General features: G+C 43.8%; 1 protein-coding gene across 1 annotated transcript in view; it reads right to left on the reverse strand.

Annotated features, from left to right (window-relative positions):
* EXT2 (exostosin glycosyltransferase 2) overlaps positions 1-22,719 on the reverse strand; it is a 129,406-nt gene that overhangs the window by 93,216 nt on the left and 13,471 nt on the right. Inside the window, exons 4-7 of the mRNA XM_031459755.2 lie at positions 21,214-21,330; positions 8,773-8,968; positions 6,825-6,964; positions 4,120-4,213 (exon numbers count right to left, since the gene is read on the reverse strand). Coding sequence (XP_031315615.1) covers positions 4,120-4,213; positions 6,825-6,964; positions 8,773-8,968; positions 21,214-21,330 — 547 coding nt within the window. The remainder of the gene's footprint in view (positions 1-4,119; positions 4,214-6,824; positions 6,965-8,772; positions 8,969-21,213; positions 21,331-22,719) is intronic.

Here is a 22,719-nt window from a genome sequence, read left to right on the forward strand (position 1 = left end):
CTATACAGTTCAGTGTCTGTTCAGCCTTCCGACAGCCCAGATTGCTTTCTTTTTCATTGTGATTCAAGGCAGACTGGGGGTGTGAATGCCCATCTGACTACAGAAAAATATTTAGTGGCATACTTCTTCCTGGTTTCCAGTGTGAGAAAGCTGGTTGACGGGACTCTCCATCTATAAGGCCTGCATCAAATGCTACCCCTCCAATAAATCTGTCCCTGACAACTTTAGCCCATTCCTCCTCCCTCCCACTTCAGACCCTTAGTGTACTTTAGAAAACCTGCACCATCTTCGAAACTTTTTTTGTGTTTGGAGCCACATATTCCCAAGACGACTGTTAGGCCTTTGTGAGTGGGGGTCACAGATTTCTTGTCTCTCATCACCTCCCCTTGGGGGAAAAAGAAAAACATAATTAGGGCTTTACTAAATTAATTAACTTGTCAATTTAGCTCATAGGACAATAAAAGGCTGACTGAGAAGTTGACTCTGTACTGCTATAACTATTAACCTTTACTAATTAAAGGGACTGATTTTTAACTTAACCAAAAACCCTATAAGCCACCCCAGCTCATCCAATGTCACATATGCGGGAACTGCTCGTCGGTGGCCTTCAGGGGTAGAGGACACAGACCCAGATTGTACTTCAAAAATCTTAGCTCTTACATCAGGTTCCAGGCCTGCATTTAACTTTGTGGCTGCTTCACTATCACATCTAAACTAAGGTCAGGAGGAAAACCTAAAGATGTTTCCTTGTCAGGGAGAATATCCTTCTCTCTTGGTGCATCCTAACTCCCAAGTCACAACAAGGACTTTCACCATGTATTCACCGATCAGATTACAGCCTTTCTGACCCTGAACTCTAAGCTGCAAGAGGTTACTACAGTGCCTTCAACACCAAGATCCCACCTCGTATCTCTGCGGTCAGTTCAGAAACTTTGGCTCTATTCCATCTAAGGAGAGCAAAATTCTGTGTTAAGTACAGGAAAGAGTGGGTCTCTAGAGAGTGGCCCCGAGGACGACGTCAGGGTAGCTTGTGGTACTTAGGATTTCTTGGAAACAGTTAAACACGCAAAAGGAAAATTAGTCACTTAAAAGTGGATGGAGACCTCTGCTGGCTGCAACTGGCCATGCAGCTCTGTGAGATGGTTCTGACTTGTTCAGCAAGAAAACCAGGCCCTCTGTTCCTGGGTCCCAGCTCCTCCTCAGTCGCCAGCATATCTTCTAAAGTATCAACTACTGATGAAATAGGTTTTCCCCTAAAAGTTTATGCCTGCCTTACAAAAAGACTCAAATTTGACCTCCCCAAATAGAATTCACTAAGGTGCAAAAACTTTCCAGAGGCGTGTGCTATTTTTTCAGTTACTCCTGCCAGGGTCAGATTAAATCAGTGGAGTGTATATGGAAGGCAAAATGACAAGCATACTCTGGAAAGTGTCCTACAGAGCAAAAGAACTGTCTCTAATCTTAGAGAGACGAGACATTAATTATCAATAGGAAAGCGGTTCTCTATCACAGCAGTTTTGCCCCACAGGGGACATCTGGCAATGTTTAGGGATATTTCTGGTTGTCACAATTTGGGAGACAGGTGTCCTATCGGCATCTGGTGGTTGAACTTAGTCATCCTTTGTATCTATCTGGAAATTACTTCAGCCAGATAATCTCACCTCTAGTTGAGGTCAGTCCAGTCTAGAAATCTGAGGTTGGGAGAAGAAAAGAGGTCACTTCTGGAACACAGAATATTCGGAGAAAGGGGAGCAGGACAAAATGGGGCACAGCAGTGGAGTGCATTAGAAGGTCTGCAAGTAGCACAGAGAAAAGCAGCATCGGTGAGCAGAAGGGAGATTTAGAAAGGGAGGGAGAAAGTGCCAAGACCACCTTTCTGTTGCAGGTTGACATGATGTACAGTGTTCACCACCAACGGAAGAGGTAAACAGTCCTCAAGACTGGAAGTGGTCATGGAAAGCGGTGACCATTTAATTATTGACATTGTCAAGAACAAGAGTTTCATAGCATTTTTTTAACAGATAAATGGAACATGAGAGATTGTCAGGCCAACCCCTTGATTTCATAAATGAGGAAAGGAAAGTCCAAGGACTTTGGTAACTTGTCATGGTCGCACAATTAATAGGGACAGACCCAGGGCTCAAACCCAAGTCTCCTGACTCCACGTGTGTCTCTTTGAACCCAAATAACCTGCAGATACACTGTTTTAAATAACCTTTAGTCAGTCCATCTCAACAGTTCTCTGCTTCTGAGCCTGCCATCGAAAAGACCGGCCAAGCCCATCTCAGCCTGTGGTTCCTGAGCCAAGCTCCCAGGGCACGAGGGCATTCTGTGAGCTGGCTGTGGGTGCTCTGCTCCGAAAACCAAGATTCTCCTTCCAACACGAAGGTGGCAGGGTAGAGAAGGTAACTGGACAGAATTTGCTCATTTTTACCTCCCCAATATTTTCTTAGCTATTTAGACTAAATCTAGTAAAAGATAATCGTTGATTTAGCAGATGATTCTCTTTTTAATTACATTAACAAATCAAGACACCATAAAAAGAAACATGAAGAGCACAAACATCAGGGCCCTTAAAGGAGCATCTTCTTCTACACCAGTTATAAGAACCACAGGTTTAATCAAGAATCTGGAGCGGGCCAGGGGCGGGGGGGCTGATCTGGGCGTCCAACTGCTTCTTCAATACATTTTCAGTCTGTCCTCCTGCTTTGAGCCCCAACTTTACCTCCCCGGGGCAGGGGAGGAAGGGTTTCTGCAGCAGAACTCTGGTTTCTCTCCGCTGGCTTAGGACACGGCTCTCTTGACCGGCAGCGTCAGCAACCATCTCTCCTTCTGCTTTCCTGCTCCCACGTTTGCTGCTGTCATCTCTCCTCTCATTCTCTTTATCTTGGAGGGATTACGCCTTAATTTCTAAAAATTTTCCTTAACTGTCATTTTAGGGTTTTAGAAGGGAGTGGAATTTCGTGGATGTGGTCAGTCCACCTCTTTATTTTGGTACCAAGCCCCTTAAACCAAAGAGATGGCAGGACACACAATAATCAAGTCTGTAGGTTCTGACCCCTGACTGCCTGTGTCAAACGCCAGCTTGGTGGGTTACTAACTCTGTACCCTTGGCCATGGCACTGCCTTCTCTGGAGCTCAGTCACCTCATCTGTAAAACATTCTGGTGTTCTGATTTTAGAACAAATCCCAGGTTGAGGTTAGCCTCCCCACCGTTTTTTCACAGCATACGCGTGTTTAAGTTTCGGGTTTCCCCGTTGTCACTTAACTGCTGACCTCATCTGAGTTTTAGTGAATTAGAAAATCAGCCTAGAGATTGAGGGGGCCAAATAAGACATGGGGTGCACAGGGCAGCTATGTCCTCAGTGCTAAGAGCCCTCCAAACCTCCTCTTCTGCTCATTGCCTACATAGACAATTTTGATAAAAATAAAAACTTTTTAAAATCTACTAAAAAAAAAAATAGAAACAACATGCACAGGACAGATAATGGGATAGTCTTTTTAAATTTTTCAACTTGTTTCACATTTAAGCCCAACTAAGTTTCTTCCCGGAGAGAGAAAGGGCAGTAGGACCAGATGGGACCCCCAGCGGGGGCTTAGACAGTGGAGAGCAGCCCAGGAAAAGGGGCGTCAGAAGGTGGCCCAGAGACCTGGAAAGGGAGGCAGGAGAGTGGTATCTGTTCCGGGGAGAGGAGGGCACCACTTAACCACAAGGGCCGCTGAACGGGAACCCAGGCCAGCACATCCAACGACATTCTCCAGGTCAGAGCTCCTCGGAAGCATCACCCTGAAACGTCCTGGCTTCCACGGCTGGCTCAGTCACCAGAACCACCACCTTCCAGAGGGGTGCAGCTCTGCATCCTACCACACTGCTACGGTAGGACCCTAAAATCTCCGCAGGCTTGCCTCAGGAGCGGTTTTAAACCTGATAGTTATTATTCCAAACCTTACCTGATGCGACTCTCTAACTGTTTCCTCTTTGAAGTCTGGTTGGTTGATAGACTGGAGGAAATAAATGCCACTCCTGCACTCAGCAGCTGTTGCTCTGTATCCAAGCAGTCAGGGCCACCCTTTCACAGCCCCTACATCACCTCTCCACAGGGCTGCCTCGCTGCTTACCTGTCTCTGCATTTCTTCAATCTGCCTTTGGGGGATGCTCTGTAGGATACTGTACACATCTGACATCTTTTCTTCTGGCACAACCACAGATGCTCTGGAGACAATAACAAAGCAATTGATGTCCAGCCCTTTCCACAAAGCACTGCTACATACATGTCTTGTTTAATTCTCACCAGCAGAAGCAAAGGCACCCCAACCCCCCCTCAGCCCCACAGTCCCTGAGATAAGTAGTCCCTCTTCCCTTCCCCTTTCTCTGGGCTGACCACCTCAGAGGAGCTCCTACCATCTCCATCTCTCACTACCCACTTGCCACTCCTTGCATCTTCCATCCTTTGTGCATTCCTCACTGTGCTCCAGCCACACTGGCACCCTCTCACTGCACACACCACACTCTGCCCGACCACAGGAACTTTGCATGTGCAAATCTGCCTACCTGGTATACTCTTCTTCACTCTTCACTGCCTGCTCTGAGTTAGCAATGACTTTTCTTCTTTAGCTGTACTCCCCAGTCCATTCATTTATTCAGCATTTATTTATGAAGCCCCTATTACACGCTAGGTCCTGGTAATACAAGGGTGAGCAAACCAGGCAAGGAAGGCCAGGGGGTGAGAGAGCCATAAGGATACCCGACGGGAGAGCAACAGGGAAGGGAGGGCCACAGCAGGGTGTCTGGGGCCTCACAGGCCATTGAAGGACTTGGCTTTCACTGAGACAGGAAGTCACAGAAGGTTTTAGGCAAAGCATGGCATGACCTGGTTATGTTCCAACAGGATCATTCTGCCTAAAGTGTTAGAACAAAGTAAGAAAGCAAGAGTGGGAGCCGGGAGAACAGCTGGAGCCCCTCGCCCAGGCCAGGCGAGGATGGTAAGAGTTGGGGACAGAGAAAAGAGACGAGGGGAAGTGATTAGAGACCAGGGGTGAGGGAGAGAGGACCAAATGGTGACTCACTCTTCATGGATTTAGCAGAGTTTGTCATTTTATTTGTACAAGTTAATTTATGAAAATCTGCAACCCCCTCTGCCCACTACCCTAGTCCATTAGGATGGAAACCACACCTGGTTCCATTCACCAGCAAATCCTGGGCACCAGGCATACTGCCTAGCACACACAGCACTTAACAAATAGTTGTTAAATAAGTAAGTGATCTCTACCATATAGGTGGGAAAACTGAGGCTCAAAAAAGATTAAATGATTTGCTAAGATCACAAAGCTAGCCGGTAATAGAGCTGGTTACCTGAACCTCAGCCTTCTGGCTTCAAATCCAGAGCCCTTCTACCACTCATCCTAATTACAACTACCCAAGCAGGTTTAGATCCTCACAGGAATGAGTATCTTTCCAGACTCAGCTCAGGTCACTGCCCCGAGAAGCTCTCCCCAACCCCACAGCCGCGGCCACGGCACGTCTCCTCCTCCCTCTCCTAGCATCCCAGCCAGCCAGGGCTGCATCTCAGCACTGTATCTGGTCATTGCCGGCTGACTTGTCTGTCTTCCCCCACCAGACCGAGAGCTTCCTGGAGGCAAGGTCTGACCTTGGTCATCTTTGTATCCTCATACCCCACACAGTAACTGGCAAAGAAGGGGCACTCAACACATGTTTCCACCGATAAGGAAGTGACTGGAGGTGGCTCCTCACTTCTCCAAGACACAGAGTCACACACCCGCCTCTTCCAGGCTGGGTCAGGCTCCTTGCCTGCTCCGGGCTTCCATCGCCTCCCCCCGTGCATCCGTTAGAGCATTCATCACACAGTGCTGTAACTGTTGCTCTGTCTTCCCCACCGGACGCCAGCCTGCTTAAGAGTAGGGCCTCTGTTACTCACAGCAGGCTTTCCAATAAATGTGAGATGAATGAGTGTCTACATGAATGAATGCTACTTACATTGTTCAAATATCTGTGGTAACCAGACTTGGACAGAAATATTGGAAAAGGTGGGAGGGGAGAAAGTAATTAAGCATTTGAGGTAAAAACAAGCCTGAGAGGTACGTACAAAAGGAACTCATTTTCAAAAATCTTTCACCTCCAAGGTCCCAGGGAAATGAAACAACACAAGACTATTCTTTTAAGTACAGCACCGAGAGCCACAACCACGCAGAACCTACGTGTTGTCTATCCGTACGCTGGGAGTGTATCTAAGCTTTCACCGTGTGCAGGTCCCCCTCCTCCAGCTAGTATTTTATGCAAATCCAGCAGACTCTACACCAGTGGTTCTCAACTGTGGCTACAAATCAGAATTGCCTGGGGAGCTTTAAAACTCCTGAGGACCAAGCCCAGGCATGCTTTTTAGTTTTCCAGTGAGTATACTTCACAGTCATAGCTGAGAACCACTGCTCTGGGCCAAGTAAAGGGCCAGATAGTAACTATTTGGGGTTTTGTGGACCATGTAATCTCTGTCATACAAACTACATGCTGTCACCATAGCAAAAAAAACAAACAAACAAAAAAAAACCACAGTCACAAATAATACGTAAATGAATGGGTTTGCCGTGTTTCAATAAAACTTTACAAAAACCGGAAGCCTGCCATATTTGGCCCAAAGTCCTCAGTTGGCCCAGCTCTGGTCCAGACCACTGCACTAACTCTCCTGATGGAAAATGATCTAAAGGAGCAGGTCTCAAATCTAAGAATGCATTACAATTGTTTGGGGGACTTTTAAAATCTAGTACATGCAGAACCCCTGGTGTAAAGTTTATCAGAAGGTAACACCCACCTCTTCCAGTCAAGAACTTCAGAGAAAGGCAAAACATAGGAGTCAGCAATGATAACTGGGACACAGCCGGCCCGTAACACGTCACTCAGCACCGCCTGGCCCAGCCGAGCTCCGCGAAGGACCACACAGAAAGTAGCCTCCTGTGGGAACACAGACACAGGGAGGGGATTAGAAACCAGCTTCGCTGATCCACTCACTCTGATCCCTGCAGACCACGAAGTTCTCCCGAGGGCTGAAGCCAAGCAATACCGAGGCATCCTGACACAAAAATGCAGAAAGAGAACAGCTCACGCCAGTAATACCGAAAAGCTTCAGTGGTTGCAGTCTTCCATATTTCCACTCTTCAGCGTCACCTCAGTGCCTCCACTGTTGGCATTCTGAAAATGTCCACATCTTCCTTGGGACACTCAACAGTGTGACTTCCCAGGGACTGGTTTCTTTTAGCCCCAGCGTGCGGGGTACACACACTGTGGCCACACACTACTTAGAGTGCTTACCTCCGCCTACCTTGTAATAGAATTATTTTGTCTGGCACATCGGGCTCTCTAGAGGACCCGCAAACAGAAATCATCAAATCGCCCCTCATCTTTCTACTCCCCACGCACCTAGCAGTGTGCTTCATGTATAAAATACATTCATTTCATGAATGCAATGCCTTTGAAAACACATTAAGACAGATATGCTGTATTTAGAAACAATCAATTGAACAAAAAGCAAAATCTCAAAATATGTCTTCCCTGTTCACTCCCTCATGCCCACTCGATGTGGACAACATTTGGGAAGATGAGAGGTATACCAGAGAAAAAAGCAGTTGCAGTAAGTCAACGGGAATGAGACAAGACCCTGTCTTTAACCCTCAGTTTCTCCCAGTTTTTGCCTCTTCAGGAGAAAAAAAAAATTCAAAGACAAAAACATTGTTTAATCATTAAAGCTAGAGAAAAGGACAGTTCAGAAAAAAATATATGAAGAAACTCAAGATGCCACGTTCCTCCCGGGATCACTGTGAAAGCAGCAAAACTGGAGAGAGGGAATCAGTCATGGCGCCCGGAGGTGCAGGTGGACAGCTCTGCCAGCCCGAAGAGTCGGCATCCAGATGTGGACACACGTGCTGATAACCATTCTTCCTGTCTAGACAAAGGTTACTATAAATACTCCTACTCACATCACCACTGTTATCAGTCAGACATTCCAGAGGAGACGCAGCACTTTTTAAGAGAAAGTATTTTAACAATCTCAGCATGGGCCAGTTCTCTTTGGAGATTTGGAAAAAAAAAAAATCACACCAGCTCCTTGATATTTCTCCTTGAACTAACCTGTCTGTGTTTTAAATATTTAAGTGAATAAAACTCAACTTCTGTATTCCTGGCCTCCAGGCCCGAGAGGTGTCAAATATCCTGCTTATAACACACGCCCGAAAGGACTGCCCTGCCTGTGGTTATGAAGCTCTGCCACTCCCATGATACCAGCAGGATGTGCTGAGGGCAGCAGAAACACCAAAAGACAAGACAGTAACAAAAAATAAAAACCTTCCACTCCCAGGCAAAGCTGAGCATGGCCTTGCGGGCTAGCACAGTCAGAGGATACAAGCTGTCACCTTAGAGAAGGAAAGTTCTCTGGGCTGGATTATGAATACAAGGATACAAGCAAAATACATCTGCTTGCTATGTCTATGTGGCTTCTTTGCAAATCTATCAGATGTGTGTTTTTGAAGATGAATATTTGAAAGCAGTGGGAACACCCGTATGCCAAGCAGCTTTGCACAAACAGTGCACAGTCACTGAAGGACCTGAAGGTCACGCGGCTCCAGGAAAGAGCAGTACCGAGTTTTCTTCTCCCCTTGGGGAGCCCAGGGAGCTGCATGTGGGAAACCATCCTGTGGGCTGGGGTCAGTTTCACCTGGTGGTCATGACCTCTGCGAGCCTCGAGAGGCGTAAGGGAGGACACTCACCTGCAGCACCTGGGGGTAGTCGAAGACCTGGTGCTTGTGGCAGCGCTTTCGCACGGCCAGGCCACCCTCGGAGAGGTTGGTGCACTTGTCCAGGACCAACACTGACTCTCCGTGCTTGGCCTGGAGCGCTTCCAGGTCCTCTCTGTACTCAGGATGGAGAGCCGTCTGTGATGACAGGAGGAAGTACTGGCGCGGCCTAGGAAGGAGGAAATGAATGACCTGGAGGTGGCAGCCGGTGTGTCAATCAAGGTGAGGCCAACTCTGATATTAAACTTACAGCAACAAGTGTTTTTTCACCCGTCTTCATTCACATCCTTGACTTTTGGGGAAATTACACTCTGTAGCATTGTTGAGTATTTACAATATTCTATACTCTAAGAAAGTAATGTATGACTCATTCACGTGCTGAAAAATATCATGCAAGCATTAAAGATTTCATTTGGGAAAAGCTCTTAATGTTTTGAGGAAATGCTTATAACATGCCAAGCTTGGGGAGCATACTTTAAATGTGTGCATGTGTGTGTGTGCGTGTGTGTGTGTAAAGAGAGAAACTGAATGACTGGTTGATTATTTAGAAAAACATCAAATGTTATCATTAGTTAGATCCGAGTTCTCTGCTCTGAAAAGGACCTGAGAGCAGGCTGCAGCCTTCAAACAGGAGATCACAGGAACTTGATGGGCAGCACTGGCCGTGAAAGGAGAAGACGTGAGACACTGCTTCCGGCTGTTGCCCAGCACCCCTATGCTGTAGGGGAGCTCCAGGGAAGACAGCCCCCACCGTCAAGGCCATATGGACTCAGGAAGACCAAACTGGTAGTTGAGAACAAGTGGAAAAAACTATCTTCACCAAAGGATGGAACATCTGGATATCATAGATGCTTAAAAGAAAATGGAGTGATGAAAGGACTTCCAAGGGTCTAGCGCCAGTTAGCTCCACGAGAGACAAAACATGAACACAAAGTTAGTGAGCCAGGAGTCAAGGGGAAGATTCTGGGGAGACCAGACATAAGTAATCCCCTCTTGGCTGACAAGATTCCCATAAGGCAAAGAGGTTACAGGGCATAAACGCTACTTAGGCTGAGGGACCAGCAGGACTCACTGTCAAAGAAAGGAATAATATAAAGCAGGTTCTAGAAGAAATGACACCGCCATCAGACCAAGGAGCTCTACTCACTTAAATCCACCTCCAACTGGTACCAACCAGGGACAACACTGAAGGTGTGCATCTCTAGGAAGTGCCACCAGGGAAGCTAATAGGAAGCTATGCATAAGAAAGGACCAATAGCCTACAGTCTGAACCGCCCCCTCTCCTTTTTCTTCTTGCTTTGGAAAGAAAGAAAGAAAGGGTAATTGTTTTATTTTTCTTTAGTTTCTCAGACTTACTTGGAGGTTTTAGCTGGAGAAAACTTTATGCACACACCCACGGCCAAAGAATAATCATTCTCTGAGTACATCGTCATCTTTCCCGAGCATTAAGCTTCATGTCCAAAACACACAGAGCGAGGAGTGAGAAGGGGAACGCTCACCTCGCCAGCAGCTCAGCTCAACTCCAGCAAACACAGCAATGCAGCCAGACTGCTCTAAAATCCTCAGAACTGTTTCTTTTGATAATTTCTTTCTACAGCTGAACTAAAAGCAAAGGGTACTGCCCACACCACAGGAAGGAAAGAAAGGGACAAGCTGACTCCCTAGAATGTCACTGTCCAACAGCAAGAAGCCACATGAGGCCATTTAAACTGATTAAAACTTAAAATCCCGTTCCTCAGTCATATTAGCCACATTTCACATGCCCAACAGCAACTGGTGGCCAGTGGGCACCCGACAGCACAAATATAGATCATCTCCTCTCTGAAAGTTCCATTTGAGAGAGCTGCCCTTGACGGCAGTGCAGACCCAGAGCGCAGGGCAGAGGCAAGCAGACGCAAGGGAGACACGGAAGAGCAGCCCAGCAGGGAGACCAGTACAAGACTGGTTCCTCTCATCCTGGGCAACTTCTCCCAAATTACCTTTTATTGAACAAAACGCTGAATATTTATAGCCAAAAGCATTCCTTCTAGTCACTGAAACAGACTCTTGGATTCTACTCCTAGCCCTGAGCCTCAATAAATTTTCTTCTGTAAAAGCATTAATTTTCAGAGGGATGACTTTTGATGGAAAGATCACATATAGGGAGCACTCTCGGAGTGCTTAGCTGCTTCAACAGGCAAAGGAGCTACAGTCAAACTCTCAAGATAGGCATGGAAACTGCCTTAATGCTTAAAGCTGTTTGAAAGTGAAATGAACTGTCTTGTGGTGAGTTTTTTTTTTAAATCATAAATCAGAAAACTTTTCATTAAGAAGTTATAGTAAAAAGTCATACACTAAGTTAGAGCTAAATGGTCTCTAAAGAGGTCTTTCCAATTCTTAAGACAATGGTTCTACGGTGGATGTCATAGAGCACAGAGTTTTTCTGTGATTTTTCTGGAGACTTTCTATGTAAGAAAAGGCTGTCTAGAATGAGAATAGAAATGTTGGTTGGCTGAATGGATACAAAAACAAGACCTGTATATATGCTGTCTACAAGAGACCCACTTCAGATCTAGAGAGACATATAGACAAAGTGAAGGGATGCAAAAGGGTATTCCATGCAAATGGAAACCAAAAGAAAGCTGGAGTAGCAATATTTATCTCAGACAAAATAGACTTTGAAATAAAGGCTGTCAGAAGACACAAAGAAGGACGCTACATAATGCAAGGGATCAATCCAAGAAAAAGATATAACAGTTGTAAATACATATATACCCAACATTGGAGCACCTCAATATATAAGGCAACTGTTAACAGGCATAAAAGGAGAAATAGACAGCAACACAGTAGTGGTGTGGGACCTTAACACCCACTTACATCCATGGATCATCCAGACAGAAAATCAATAAGGAAATACAGGCCTTAAATGACACATTAGATCAGATAGACTTGATCAATATTTATAGAGCAGTCCATCTGAAAGCAGCAGAATACACATTCTTCCAAGTGCACACAGAACATTCTCCAGGATAGATCACATGCTGGGCCACAAAGTAAGCCTTGGTAAACTTAAGAAAACTGAAATCTTATCAAGCATCTTTTCTGACCACAATGCTATGAGATTAGAAATCAACTATAAGAAAAAAACCTGCAAAAAACACAAATGCTTGGAGGCTAAACAATATGCTACTAAACAACCAATGTATGACTGAAGAAATCAAAAAATACCTAGGGACAAATGAAAATGAAAACATGATGATTCAAAACCTATGGGGTGCAGCAAAAGCAGTTCTCAGAGGGAAGTTTATAGCGATAAAAACTTACCTCAGGAAACAAGAAAAATCTCAAATAAACAACCTAACTTTACACCTAAAGCAACTAGAGAAAGAAGAATAAACAAAACCCAAAGTTAGTAGAAGGAAAGAAATCATAAAGGTCAGAGTAGAAATAAATGAAGTAGACACTAAGAATAGACATGTGGGGATACAAGAGGGTGTCTATTCAGGAGGCTGTGGAGTGCTGGAGTCCTGGAGGGAAGAGGGTGTTTCTGCATGGGGTGGGACAGAGATGGTCCACAGAGTGTTGAAGGCCTAGTAGGGGGAGAGCTTCTATTTGGGAGACAAGCAAGGAGGTGGCCTGGCACAGGTATGAGATCCCTAAAAGAGTGAATAATGTTTCTGAACTAGGGGAAGGGGTACGGGTAGGGGTAGCTATGGCAATGCAGCACAGGATGCTGGAGACCGAGTGAGGTTAGGAAGACATCTGGGTAGCCAGGAGAGTGTCAGAGCCTGGGCAGGCTGAAAAGGGTGGTGGGGAAGGTGATGGCAGCAGGAGCATCCCTCCAATGTGGGCTGTCAGAACCCAAGAAGGGGGAGGAGGGTATGTGCACTGGGGTGCGAGCGGGAGACAGCAGCAGGAGCACAATGTGGGGATGCAGGAGTCAGGGTGGGGAGGGCATCTGTGCAGGGAAGGGGGCAAGAGGGTCGACCAAAAAGTAAAGATACTGAGGGTAATGGGAGCTGGATTTCTCACTGCCAGAGAAGGGATTTACAGATATATAAAGAGGGAAAACCAGAATGCCCCTGTGGTGTTGTTTGGAATTGGAGATACCAATACGAATGCATAGTTTTCAATAAACATAGAGAGAGAGATCCATGTATACAGACAGAGAAATAAATACATATGCTAACACACATGGTGCTCAAAGAAGCTCTTGAGTAAAGAAAGTGTGGGTTAGATTTCACTGTTAAGAAACATGGTTCTATTTTAGACACTCAGTCACCAGGCTCACTGGTCCCCACCCGACCACAACGCCATTTCCTATACAAGTGTGCAGATGTGAACAAGAGTCTAAAAATGTTCCCCCTGCTTACACGCTGGCTTTCCCCAATCTGGCAGATGGTTGGTTGATGGGGGAGGCCCATTTTAGTTTTAAGCAAATAAAAATTTAAGATGAATTTGTTTTTCTTTCAAGGACTAAAATTACCAGCTATGACTTTCATGTTTCCTCCCAGCAGTGCTGATATCGAAGCTTAAGTAAAATCATGCTGAGAACTCGAAGTCTCCCTCAATAGTAACAGCTGTAAACTCCCAATTTAGTTCCTTTTAGAGAGAACATGACAAGAATTCCAGCTGAGGCCAACACAGCTGTGAGAAGAAGCTATCAATAGCAACAACCCTTAGCTTCCCATTGAAAAATACTGAGAAAGATTTAAAATAAAAATAAAAACAAAGCTCTTGCTACTCTATGCAGCCCTCAAGAGATGTGGGAATTCCCTTCAAAAGCAACTCTCACAAAGAGCAACAGATCCCAAATGTTGCCACGGGGTCACCCATACTGCCTCCTCCCAAGTCCCTGCAAAGGGTGATGAGTCTGGGGCCTGTCTTTGCTTTCTTTTTCCTTTTCTTTTCTTTTTCCAGAGGGAGAGAAGTGTTGTTTATAAAAGCAACACCACAACTGCTGGGTCAAACTGCAAGCGGGTGGGGAAACAGAGAGGTGGGTCCAAGTCGGGCTGTAGAATCCACCTCTTGGCCAGCAGAGGGAGGGCCATGCCATAGCGCATTCAGCATCCTTCTGCAGCCCTTGAAGATGGACGGTTCTTCTCTCTAGCTGCCGAAACTCAGAACTTCAGAAATCAACTGTGACCTGAAATGATCTAAAAATCTTAGTTTCTATCTAGTTTATACATAAAGATTAGAGATTAAGTTACCAAGAAAACACCACCGATAGAGCAGCTTGTAAATCTCTGAAACTATTCCTTGAAAATAATGTTTACTGTTCAGAATGATTTATTCTCCTTCATTTTGTTTTCTTTTCATTTTCTAGTTTTATTAGGTAGAACTGTCACAACTTGACTGCACATATACAATATATTGCATGTAAATACATATACACAATATATTGTACGTATTTTTTAAATTTACACATATGTACTGTTCACTGTTTCTAAGAACATTTAGAGCTTTAGCTTTTGAAACTTACATAGTTATCAAAGGAATAAAGCCAACCACTCCATTTTGTTTTCACTGAGTCTTTTGCTTTTGGCATGTTTTTTTCCCTGGATTCAATCTGAAGGGCGGTGAGAGTCCTAAACCAATATAAGAGCTAGACTACACCCCAGAGATTGGATGATAAAGAGAGTTAGGTGCAAGCAGCCTTAAGAAAGAAGCCCAGAGCAGCTGAGCCAGCCTGTGGGGCCAGACTCCCCTGCTCCCCGTCTCGCTCAGGCCAGCTCGGCCACAGCACTGCTGACATTTGGACCCCGTAATTCTTTGCTGAGGGGATGTCCTGTGCATCGTAGAGGTTTAGCAGCATGACCGGCCTCCACACACTAGATGCCAGAGTACCCTGCACACCACAGAGTTAACACAGCAGGCCTGACACTCTCTTCTTTGGAAGGCTGGCCCTCGGCTGGTGTGTGGGAACTTCAATTTTGGAGGAGAACTGATAAGAGTGGCTCACTGGGCCCAAACTGTACAAAGAGTAGGGTTTATGCTGAGTACTGCTTTCCTTCTGGAAGTCTGGAATTATGGCACGTGCCGAGCAGAGACAGCCCACATGACTAACTCCCAATAAAACCCCTGGGTGCTGAGTCTCTAACGAGCTCCCCTGGCGGGCAACATTTCACACGTGTTGTTGCACCCTGTTGCTGGGGTACCGACGCCCCTCCTGTGTGACGTCGAGGGACGAGCACCCTTGGAAGCTTGCCCCTGGCTTCCCCAGACTTCACCCCGTGCGCCTCTCCCCTCTGCGGACTGTGCTTTACATCCTTTTGCTGTAATAAATCACAGCCACGAGTACGTCTACATACTGAGTCCTGTGGCACATCATCAAAACTGGAGTGGGCTTAGCGACCCCGACACATGCCCTCAGTCATGCTAGTCAGAACGGCTGCAAGGATGGCCAGAGGTCCCCAAAGAGGGGCAAAATCAACCCCTCTCCCTGTTGAGAACCACCAGCCTGGCCACACTTGGTCCAAATAGGCCTGCAACAAAAGTGTGATTTGAACTGAAGTGGATGGAACCACACTGAATTAAGTAATCTCCAGAACAATAGAAAAAGAAAAGAAAAAGAAAAAAGGTTAAAAAAAAAAAACCTATTTAAAATCACACAATTTGTTTAAAGTAAATGCTCACAGAAGCAGCAAGCAGAGGAGTAAACTTGTATTCAATTTCAACTGACTTTTCTCTATTCATTAGCGTCTTCATGTGCAGTGCTGCACAAACAGGCCAAATTAAGATCCTAGGTACATGACTGAAACTCGTACTGCCCCAAAGGGTACCAGCTGGGCTTGCACAGATCATCCTTTCTCAACTTATGGAAATCCAGTCCCAAAACGTGGCATTGAACTGTATCAGTTTTTCCAGTCTGCAAATTCTTTATAGATTTATTTTTGTATTTTCATCTTGGCGATGATCAAAAAATTAGCATAGGCATATTTTTTCTCATATTTAATGATGTATGCTGCTAAAAATTTTTCATTGTTTTCATTGTTCAAGTTCATATTTGATGGGCCAATAGGAAGAGAAGGAAGACTTAAAGTGTAAATCATGTGAGGCAAGTACAGTAAAACGTTAGGGGTAAAACCTAAGTGATGGGCATACTGGTGTGCACCATAAAAATTTTTTACCTTTGCTATCTGCTTGAAGATTTTTGTAAGAAATGTTAGGGAAAAAATATAAATCATGTACCTGTACCAGAGGAAGAGAAATAATGTCACAGTAGACTATATAAAGGGAAGCTTCCTAGTGGCTCAAACAGCAGAAGTGGCAGGGAAGAAGTACGTCACCACCCAGCATGCAAACCCCAAAATCCTGTAATGAAGACACAATTCAGTCACAAAGAAAAAGCCTCACCAACGACATTATGTTAACCTGAACGTTATTAGTTTTGTAGATTTGTTTGCGTTTAATTTGTAAATCTGTTCCAGTTTTGTTGTTGTACAAGAACAAGGCAGTTTAGATTATTATTTATTTGTACTTATTCAAAATGTCCTATTTATTTTTTTAAAAGTTTATTTGAAGTATATATTTACAATATTGTGCTAGTTTCTGGTGTACTGCAAAGTGATTCAATTATATATATATATTTATACTTTTATATATAAAAGTATATATAATATATATATATTTATACTTTTTCAGATTCTTTTCCATTATAGGTTATTACAAGATATTGAAAGTAGTTTCCTGTGCTATGTTATAAATCCTTGTTTATCTATTTTACATATAGTAGTGTACCTCTGTTAATCCGAAGCTCTTAATTTATCCCTCTCGCCTCCTTTCCCCTTTGGTAACCGTAAGTTTGTTTTCTATGTCTGTGAGTCTATTTCTGTTTTGTAAATAAGTTCACTTGTATCACTTTATAGATTCCACATATAAGTGGTATCACATATTTGTCTTACCCTATCTGACTTACTTCACTTAGTAGGATAATCTCTAAGTCCAACCATGTTGCTGCAAATGGCATTGTTTCACTCTTTTTCATGGCTGAGTAATATTCCATTGTATGTGTATACCATATCTTCTTTATCCAGTCATCCGCTGATGGACACTTAGGTTGCTTCCATGCCTTGGCTATTGTAAATAGTGCTGCTATGAACACTGGGGTTCATTATCTTTTTGAATCAGAGTTTTCATCTTTTCCAGATATATGGCCAGGAGTGGGACTGCCAGATAATATGGTAACTCTACTTTTAGTTTTTAAAGGAACCTCCATACTGTTCTCCACAGTGGCTTCACCATTGTACATTCCTACCAACTGTGCAGGAGGGTTCCCTTTTTTCCACACCCTCTTCAGTATTTATTGTTTATGGACTTTTTAATGATGGCCATTCTGACTGGTGTAAGGTGGTACCTCATTATAGTTTTGATTTGTATTTCTCTGATACTTAGCAATGCTGAGCATCTTTTAGTGTGCCTATTGGCCATCTGTATGTTTTTGGAGAAATGTCTGTTTAGGTCTTCTTCCCATTTTTTGATTGAGTTGTTTAGTTTTTTGATATTAAGCTGTATGAGCTGTTTATTTTGGAAATTAATCCCTTGTTGGTTGCATTGCTGCAAATATTTTCTTCTAGTCCGTAGGTTGTCTTTTCATTTTGTTTATGGTTTCCCTTTGCTGTGCAGAAGTTTATAAGTTTGATTAGATCCTATCTGTTTATTTTTACTTTTATTTCTATTGCCTTGGGAGACGGACCTCAGAACACATTGCTACGATTTATGTCAGAGAATGTTTTGCCTGTGTTCTCTTCTGGGAGTTTTATGGTGTCATGTGTTACATTTAAGTCTTTAAGCCATTTTGAGTTTATTTTTGTGTAAGGTGTGAGCGAGTGCTCTAACTTTATTGATTTACAGACAGCTGTACAGTTTTCCCAACACCACTTGCTGAAGAGACTGTCTTTTCTCCACAGTATATTCTTACCTCCTTTGTTGAAGATTAATTGACTGTAGGTGTGGGGATTTATTTCTGGGCTCTCAATATTCTGTTCCATTGATCCATATGTCTGTTTTTGTGTCAATACCATGCTGTTTGATTACTGTAACTCAGGGGGAAGTGTGTAGCTCAGTGGTACAGTGCATGCCTAGCATGCACAAGGTCCTGGGTTCAATCCCCAGTACCTCCACCAAAAGTAATAAATAAATAGATAAACCTAATTACACCTCCCCCCCACCCCCCCAAAAAAGACAGAATGATTACTGTGGTTTTGTAATATTGTCTGAAGTCTAGAAGGGTTATGCCTCCAGCTTTGTTCTATTTCCTTAGGACTGCTTTAGCAATTCTGGGTCTTCTGTGGTTCCATATAAATAATAAGATTATTTGTTTCAGTTCTGTGAAAAATGTCATAGGTAATTTGATAGGGATCCCATTAAATCTGTAGCATGCAAGTTGCCCTATTTTAAAAAGCAGTTAAAATGCAAGGGACCTTGAATTACCTTTTGAAGTAATTCAAAACTATAGTGATCAAGACAGTGTGGTAGTGGCACTAGGACAGACATATACACCAATGGAATAGAACTGAGAGTTCAGAAATAAACCCATATATCTATGGCCAGTTGATTTTCAACAATGTGCCATGATCATTCAATTGGGAAAAGAATAGTCTTTTCAACTAGTATGGCTAAGAGAACTGAATATCCACAAGTAAAAGAATGAAGTTGGACCCGTACCTCATACCATACACAAAAATTAACTCAAAATAGATAAAAAACCAAAATATAAGAGCTAAAACTATAAAAATGCTTAGAAGAAAACACAGGTGCAGACAATGGTTTCTTAAGAATAACACCAAAAATGCAAGCAACCAAAGGAAAAATAGACAAATTGGACTTTATCAAAATTAGAAACATTTGTGCATCAGACATTATCAAAAAAGTGAAAAGACAGCCTACAGAATGGGAGAAGATATCTGCAAATCATATATCTAATAAGAATCTAGTATCTAAAATATATAAAAGAATTCTTACAAGTCAACAATAAAAACACATCCCAATTTAAAAATGGGCAAATGATTTGAATAGACATTTCTCCAAAGTGGGTATATAAATTTTCATGGCCAATAAGCACACGAAAAGATACTCAACACTATTAATTAGAGAAATGCAAATCAAAACCACAGTGATTCTGCTCCACATCCACTAGGGTGGGTAGAATAAAAGACAATAATAAGTGTTGACAAGGATATGAAGATATTGGAACCCTTATACATTGCTGGTAAAAATGTAAAATGGTGCAGCAGCTTTCAAAAACATTCTGGCAGTTTCTCAAAAAGTTAAACACAGAGTGAACATATGACTCAGCAATTCTACTCCTTAGTATGTACCCAAGGGAACTGAAAGTATATTTACACAAAAACTTGTACATGAATGTTTACAGAAGCATTATTCATAATGGCTAAAAAACAGAATAACCCAATGTCTCCCAACTGAAGAATGGACAAACAAAATGTGGTACATCCATATGAGAAAATATTATTAAGCCAAAGAAGGAATGAAGTATTGGTTCTATTCTACAAAATGGATAAAATTTGAACCATTATGCTAAGTGAAAGAAGGCAGAGACAAAAGGTCACGTATTGTATGACTACATTTATAGAAAATGTCCAGAATGGGCAAATCCATAGAGACAGAAAGCAGATTAGTAGCTGTTGTTGTCGGCAGAGGGGTGGTAAAGTTTGGGGGCAGGGACAGAGAGTGCCTGCTAAGAGGTATTGGGTTTATTTTGGGGGTGCTGAAAACGTTCTGGAATTAGATAGCAGTGATTAGATGACAATTGTACAGTTTTGTGAATATACCAAAAACACTGAATTGTATACTTTGAAAGAATGACTTTCATGGTATATGAACTACATCTCAATTAAAATAAATTAAGTCAATTTTGGGAGTCCACTAACAGAGGATGATGACCTAAGCAACAAGTTTGGTCTTTCTTTGCACTTGCATGTTGGCAGGAAAAAATTTTTGAAGTTCACCTGGGATTTATACATTGTCTATGAACATTTGCTCTGCCTAAAGGAAGTTCCAGAATTTGGTCCTGGCCACAAGGGAGAACATAGGCACAGGAGTGAAACATCTTCTCTTTGGAAAAGTTCTCCTACTTCTTGAAGAATCCATAAAGGTTTCTAAGGGGAAGTCTGGGATGCTTCAAGAATAGTTCTAATGTTCTGTGAGCAAACTGTTTCCTTGAGACTCATGTCTGACACCAAATGCTATGTGTGGGTTTTTAGATCTCATCCAGTATGTATAACATTTCTAGTGTGGCAATATACAAATCAGTCACCTTCATGCATGAGCACTTGTCACAGAAGTAAAGACTGCTATTATAATGTTTGCTTAAAGCTCATTAAGATTCTCACCATGAATTAACACAATTTTTTAGACTACAGCGAAGGAGGAGGAGAAGGAGGAGAAGGAGGAGAAGGAGGAGAAGGAGGAGAGGGAGGAGAGGGAGGAGAGGGAGGAGAGGGAGGAGAGGGAGGAGAGGGAGGAGAAGGAGAAGGAGGAGGAGAAGAAGAAGGAGAAGGAGGAGGAGGAGAAGGAGAAAGAAAGGAAAAGAGAAGAAAAAGAAAAAATGCCCTGCAAATCCACGCCACCAGCCCTTTTCACTTCCTCACTCATAATTCAGAAATATGAGCCAATTATGTGCCAAGCAAAGAGAACACAGCAGTTCAAAAATAGACCTGGCCACAGCTTACAAAATCCACAATCCAAAGCAGAGAAGGCTTAAGTGTAATTACAAGGGCATGAAGGTACACTAGGAGTGCCATTCCAGGGGCTAGAAAGTGTGCCCCCAACTAAGTGGTATTCAAGTTAAACCTACAGGACTAGCAGGTCATGTCTGATGAAAATGAGGAAAAAGATTTCCAGACACTGCAAAGTGTTCACAGCCCAAAAAACTGAGACCAAAGTTGTTCTAAGAACTAAAAGGAAAAAAAAAGCTAGAGATAGAGACAGTGGTCATGTGGTCTAGGGTCTTGAAAGACATTTTAAGGAGTCTGAGCTTCTAAGTACAATGTGATGCCAACAATCAGACTGGAGGGCAGCAAGACTAGAAGCAGAAACCATGGAGGAAGCCTTTTCAGCAACCCAAAGAGAGAGGACCGTAACCTGGTGCAGGTGGATGCAGAGAGACGGAGAAGTAGACACGTCTCAAAAATACTTAGGATGTAGAATCAGGAGGACTTATTCTTTTGATACAGGTAGTAAGGGAGAGGAAGGAGTTAAAGACACCACACAGACTTCTGGCTCGGGAAGCTTGGGAGGCAGCAAATTTACTAAGCGTGAGAGAGAACTGAAGGACAAACAGGATTGAGGTGGGCAGGAGAGACAGCAGACTCCAGGGCCCTGGCCTGTAATCGAGGCTTTGACTGCTGTGGTACCTGCCCTGCTGGCCCTCGCCGGCATCTCCCAGCACACCTGGCTGCACTGAATGTCCCTTACCCTGGTCCTTTCTCTGGAAGGTCCACCTCAGCGGACAGTGGACTGTAGACAGGAATGCTGACATCGTAGCCTTGCCGGTAAGTCCAAGTAGAAAATCCACCTCCAGCCAACAGAGCCCTGAAAGCAAAGAATTTTGTCAAATGATGAGAAAGAAAAAAAGGTCTTCATTCTGATAAGCTCTGTGGAAAGGGGTAATTGAATATTTCTAATTATATCAACCACAGCTAATGTTTCCCAAGACACTTTTCTATAGACACTGTGCTAAATGCTACACAATCACATCTCCTGGACACTAGCTCCTTCCTACTCCTGAGTCACCAGCCTTCCTCTGAGGTCCAAGTAGTCTTTCCTTACTCTCCCTGTTGTAAAGAACATCACAGCCAGGAGGACACCCTACGAATAGCTCCTCTGATTCGGATCTCGTTCACCTCTCTTCTAAAACACACTTACAGTAACAGGAATATAACAGGTCTGCACGGGAAGACTGGCTGGGCAGTCCCTTACCGACCCACTGACTAGAATCTCAGGGGACAATGGGCAAAGGGAGCACTGGTGATGGTGCAGGATCACATCTCACACCGCATATGCCCCGGTCTCTCTAGAGTTCCCGCCCCAGGCAGTTCTTTCCACTGTCACCCCAGAGTTATGTGTGAATTGTGTAGCTTCCAGCAGTTCTCACCATCCATTCCAGCTACCCAGTCTTCTTACCCCAATTCCCCATTCAGGAAGCAGAACCCAGAACTGGACCTTTAGTCCTTCTCTTGCCGTCTGCATGCACAAGCTCTTATTCTCCTTAATTAGAAAGCCATGAACGCACTCTTTTGATTGGATCCAGCAAGTAGTACAATGACACCTCATCAGAAAGGAGGCAGGTGTATATCGCACCAACTTTTACAGTTATTCTGTCCCCAGGGCCCCAAGCCCATCAAGTCTCTTACTGGGACTGAGTTTTGCCAGTTGCACGCACTCCTCAGTCTGAGCCAAAATGTCTGAATGCAAAAACCCCATTTTCTGCAATATTGATTGCTACCAATCCCCTCCCTGTCCTGATGACAGCCCACATTCCCTCCTAACATGACCAGTTTAAGTTCAAAGATTTTCATACCACCCCTGCAAATCCCAATCTGTTTGTTTAAGCTTTATGAAACCAAGAATTGCTTAGGGAGGTAATGTGCAGGCTCAAAAACTCTCCAGCTGCCAGTCCGCTCTGTAAAACTTAATGACTAGCCTTAGTACCAACATACGGTCTTATTTTTCCTGATTAGCATTCAGCAATGAATCCACCCGACATGAATTTGGGTAGGTTCCATGAGCATGATGGCAAGCAGACTGCATGGGCCCCCCCAACCTATGTGCAGAGAAGCAAACCTGGATCCAATATACACGCACCAGGCAGTCCAGGTAAGCCAGGGTAGTGGCTGATGAGGTAAATGCACCCCCGCCCCAGAGGCAGGAGTGCGCATATGCGGTGAGAAAGGAAGCGGGTGTACACGATACCAACTTTTA

The sequence above is a fragment of the Camelus dromedarius genome, chromosome 12, assembly GCF_036321535.1.
Source record: "Camelus dromedarius isolate mCamDro1 chromosome 12, mCamDro1.pat, whole genome shotgun sequence".
Lineage (NCBI taxonomy): Eukaryota > Metazoa > Chordata > Mammalia > Artiodactyla > Camelidae > Camelus > Camelus dromedarius.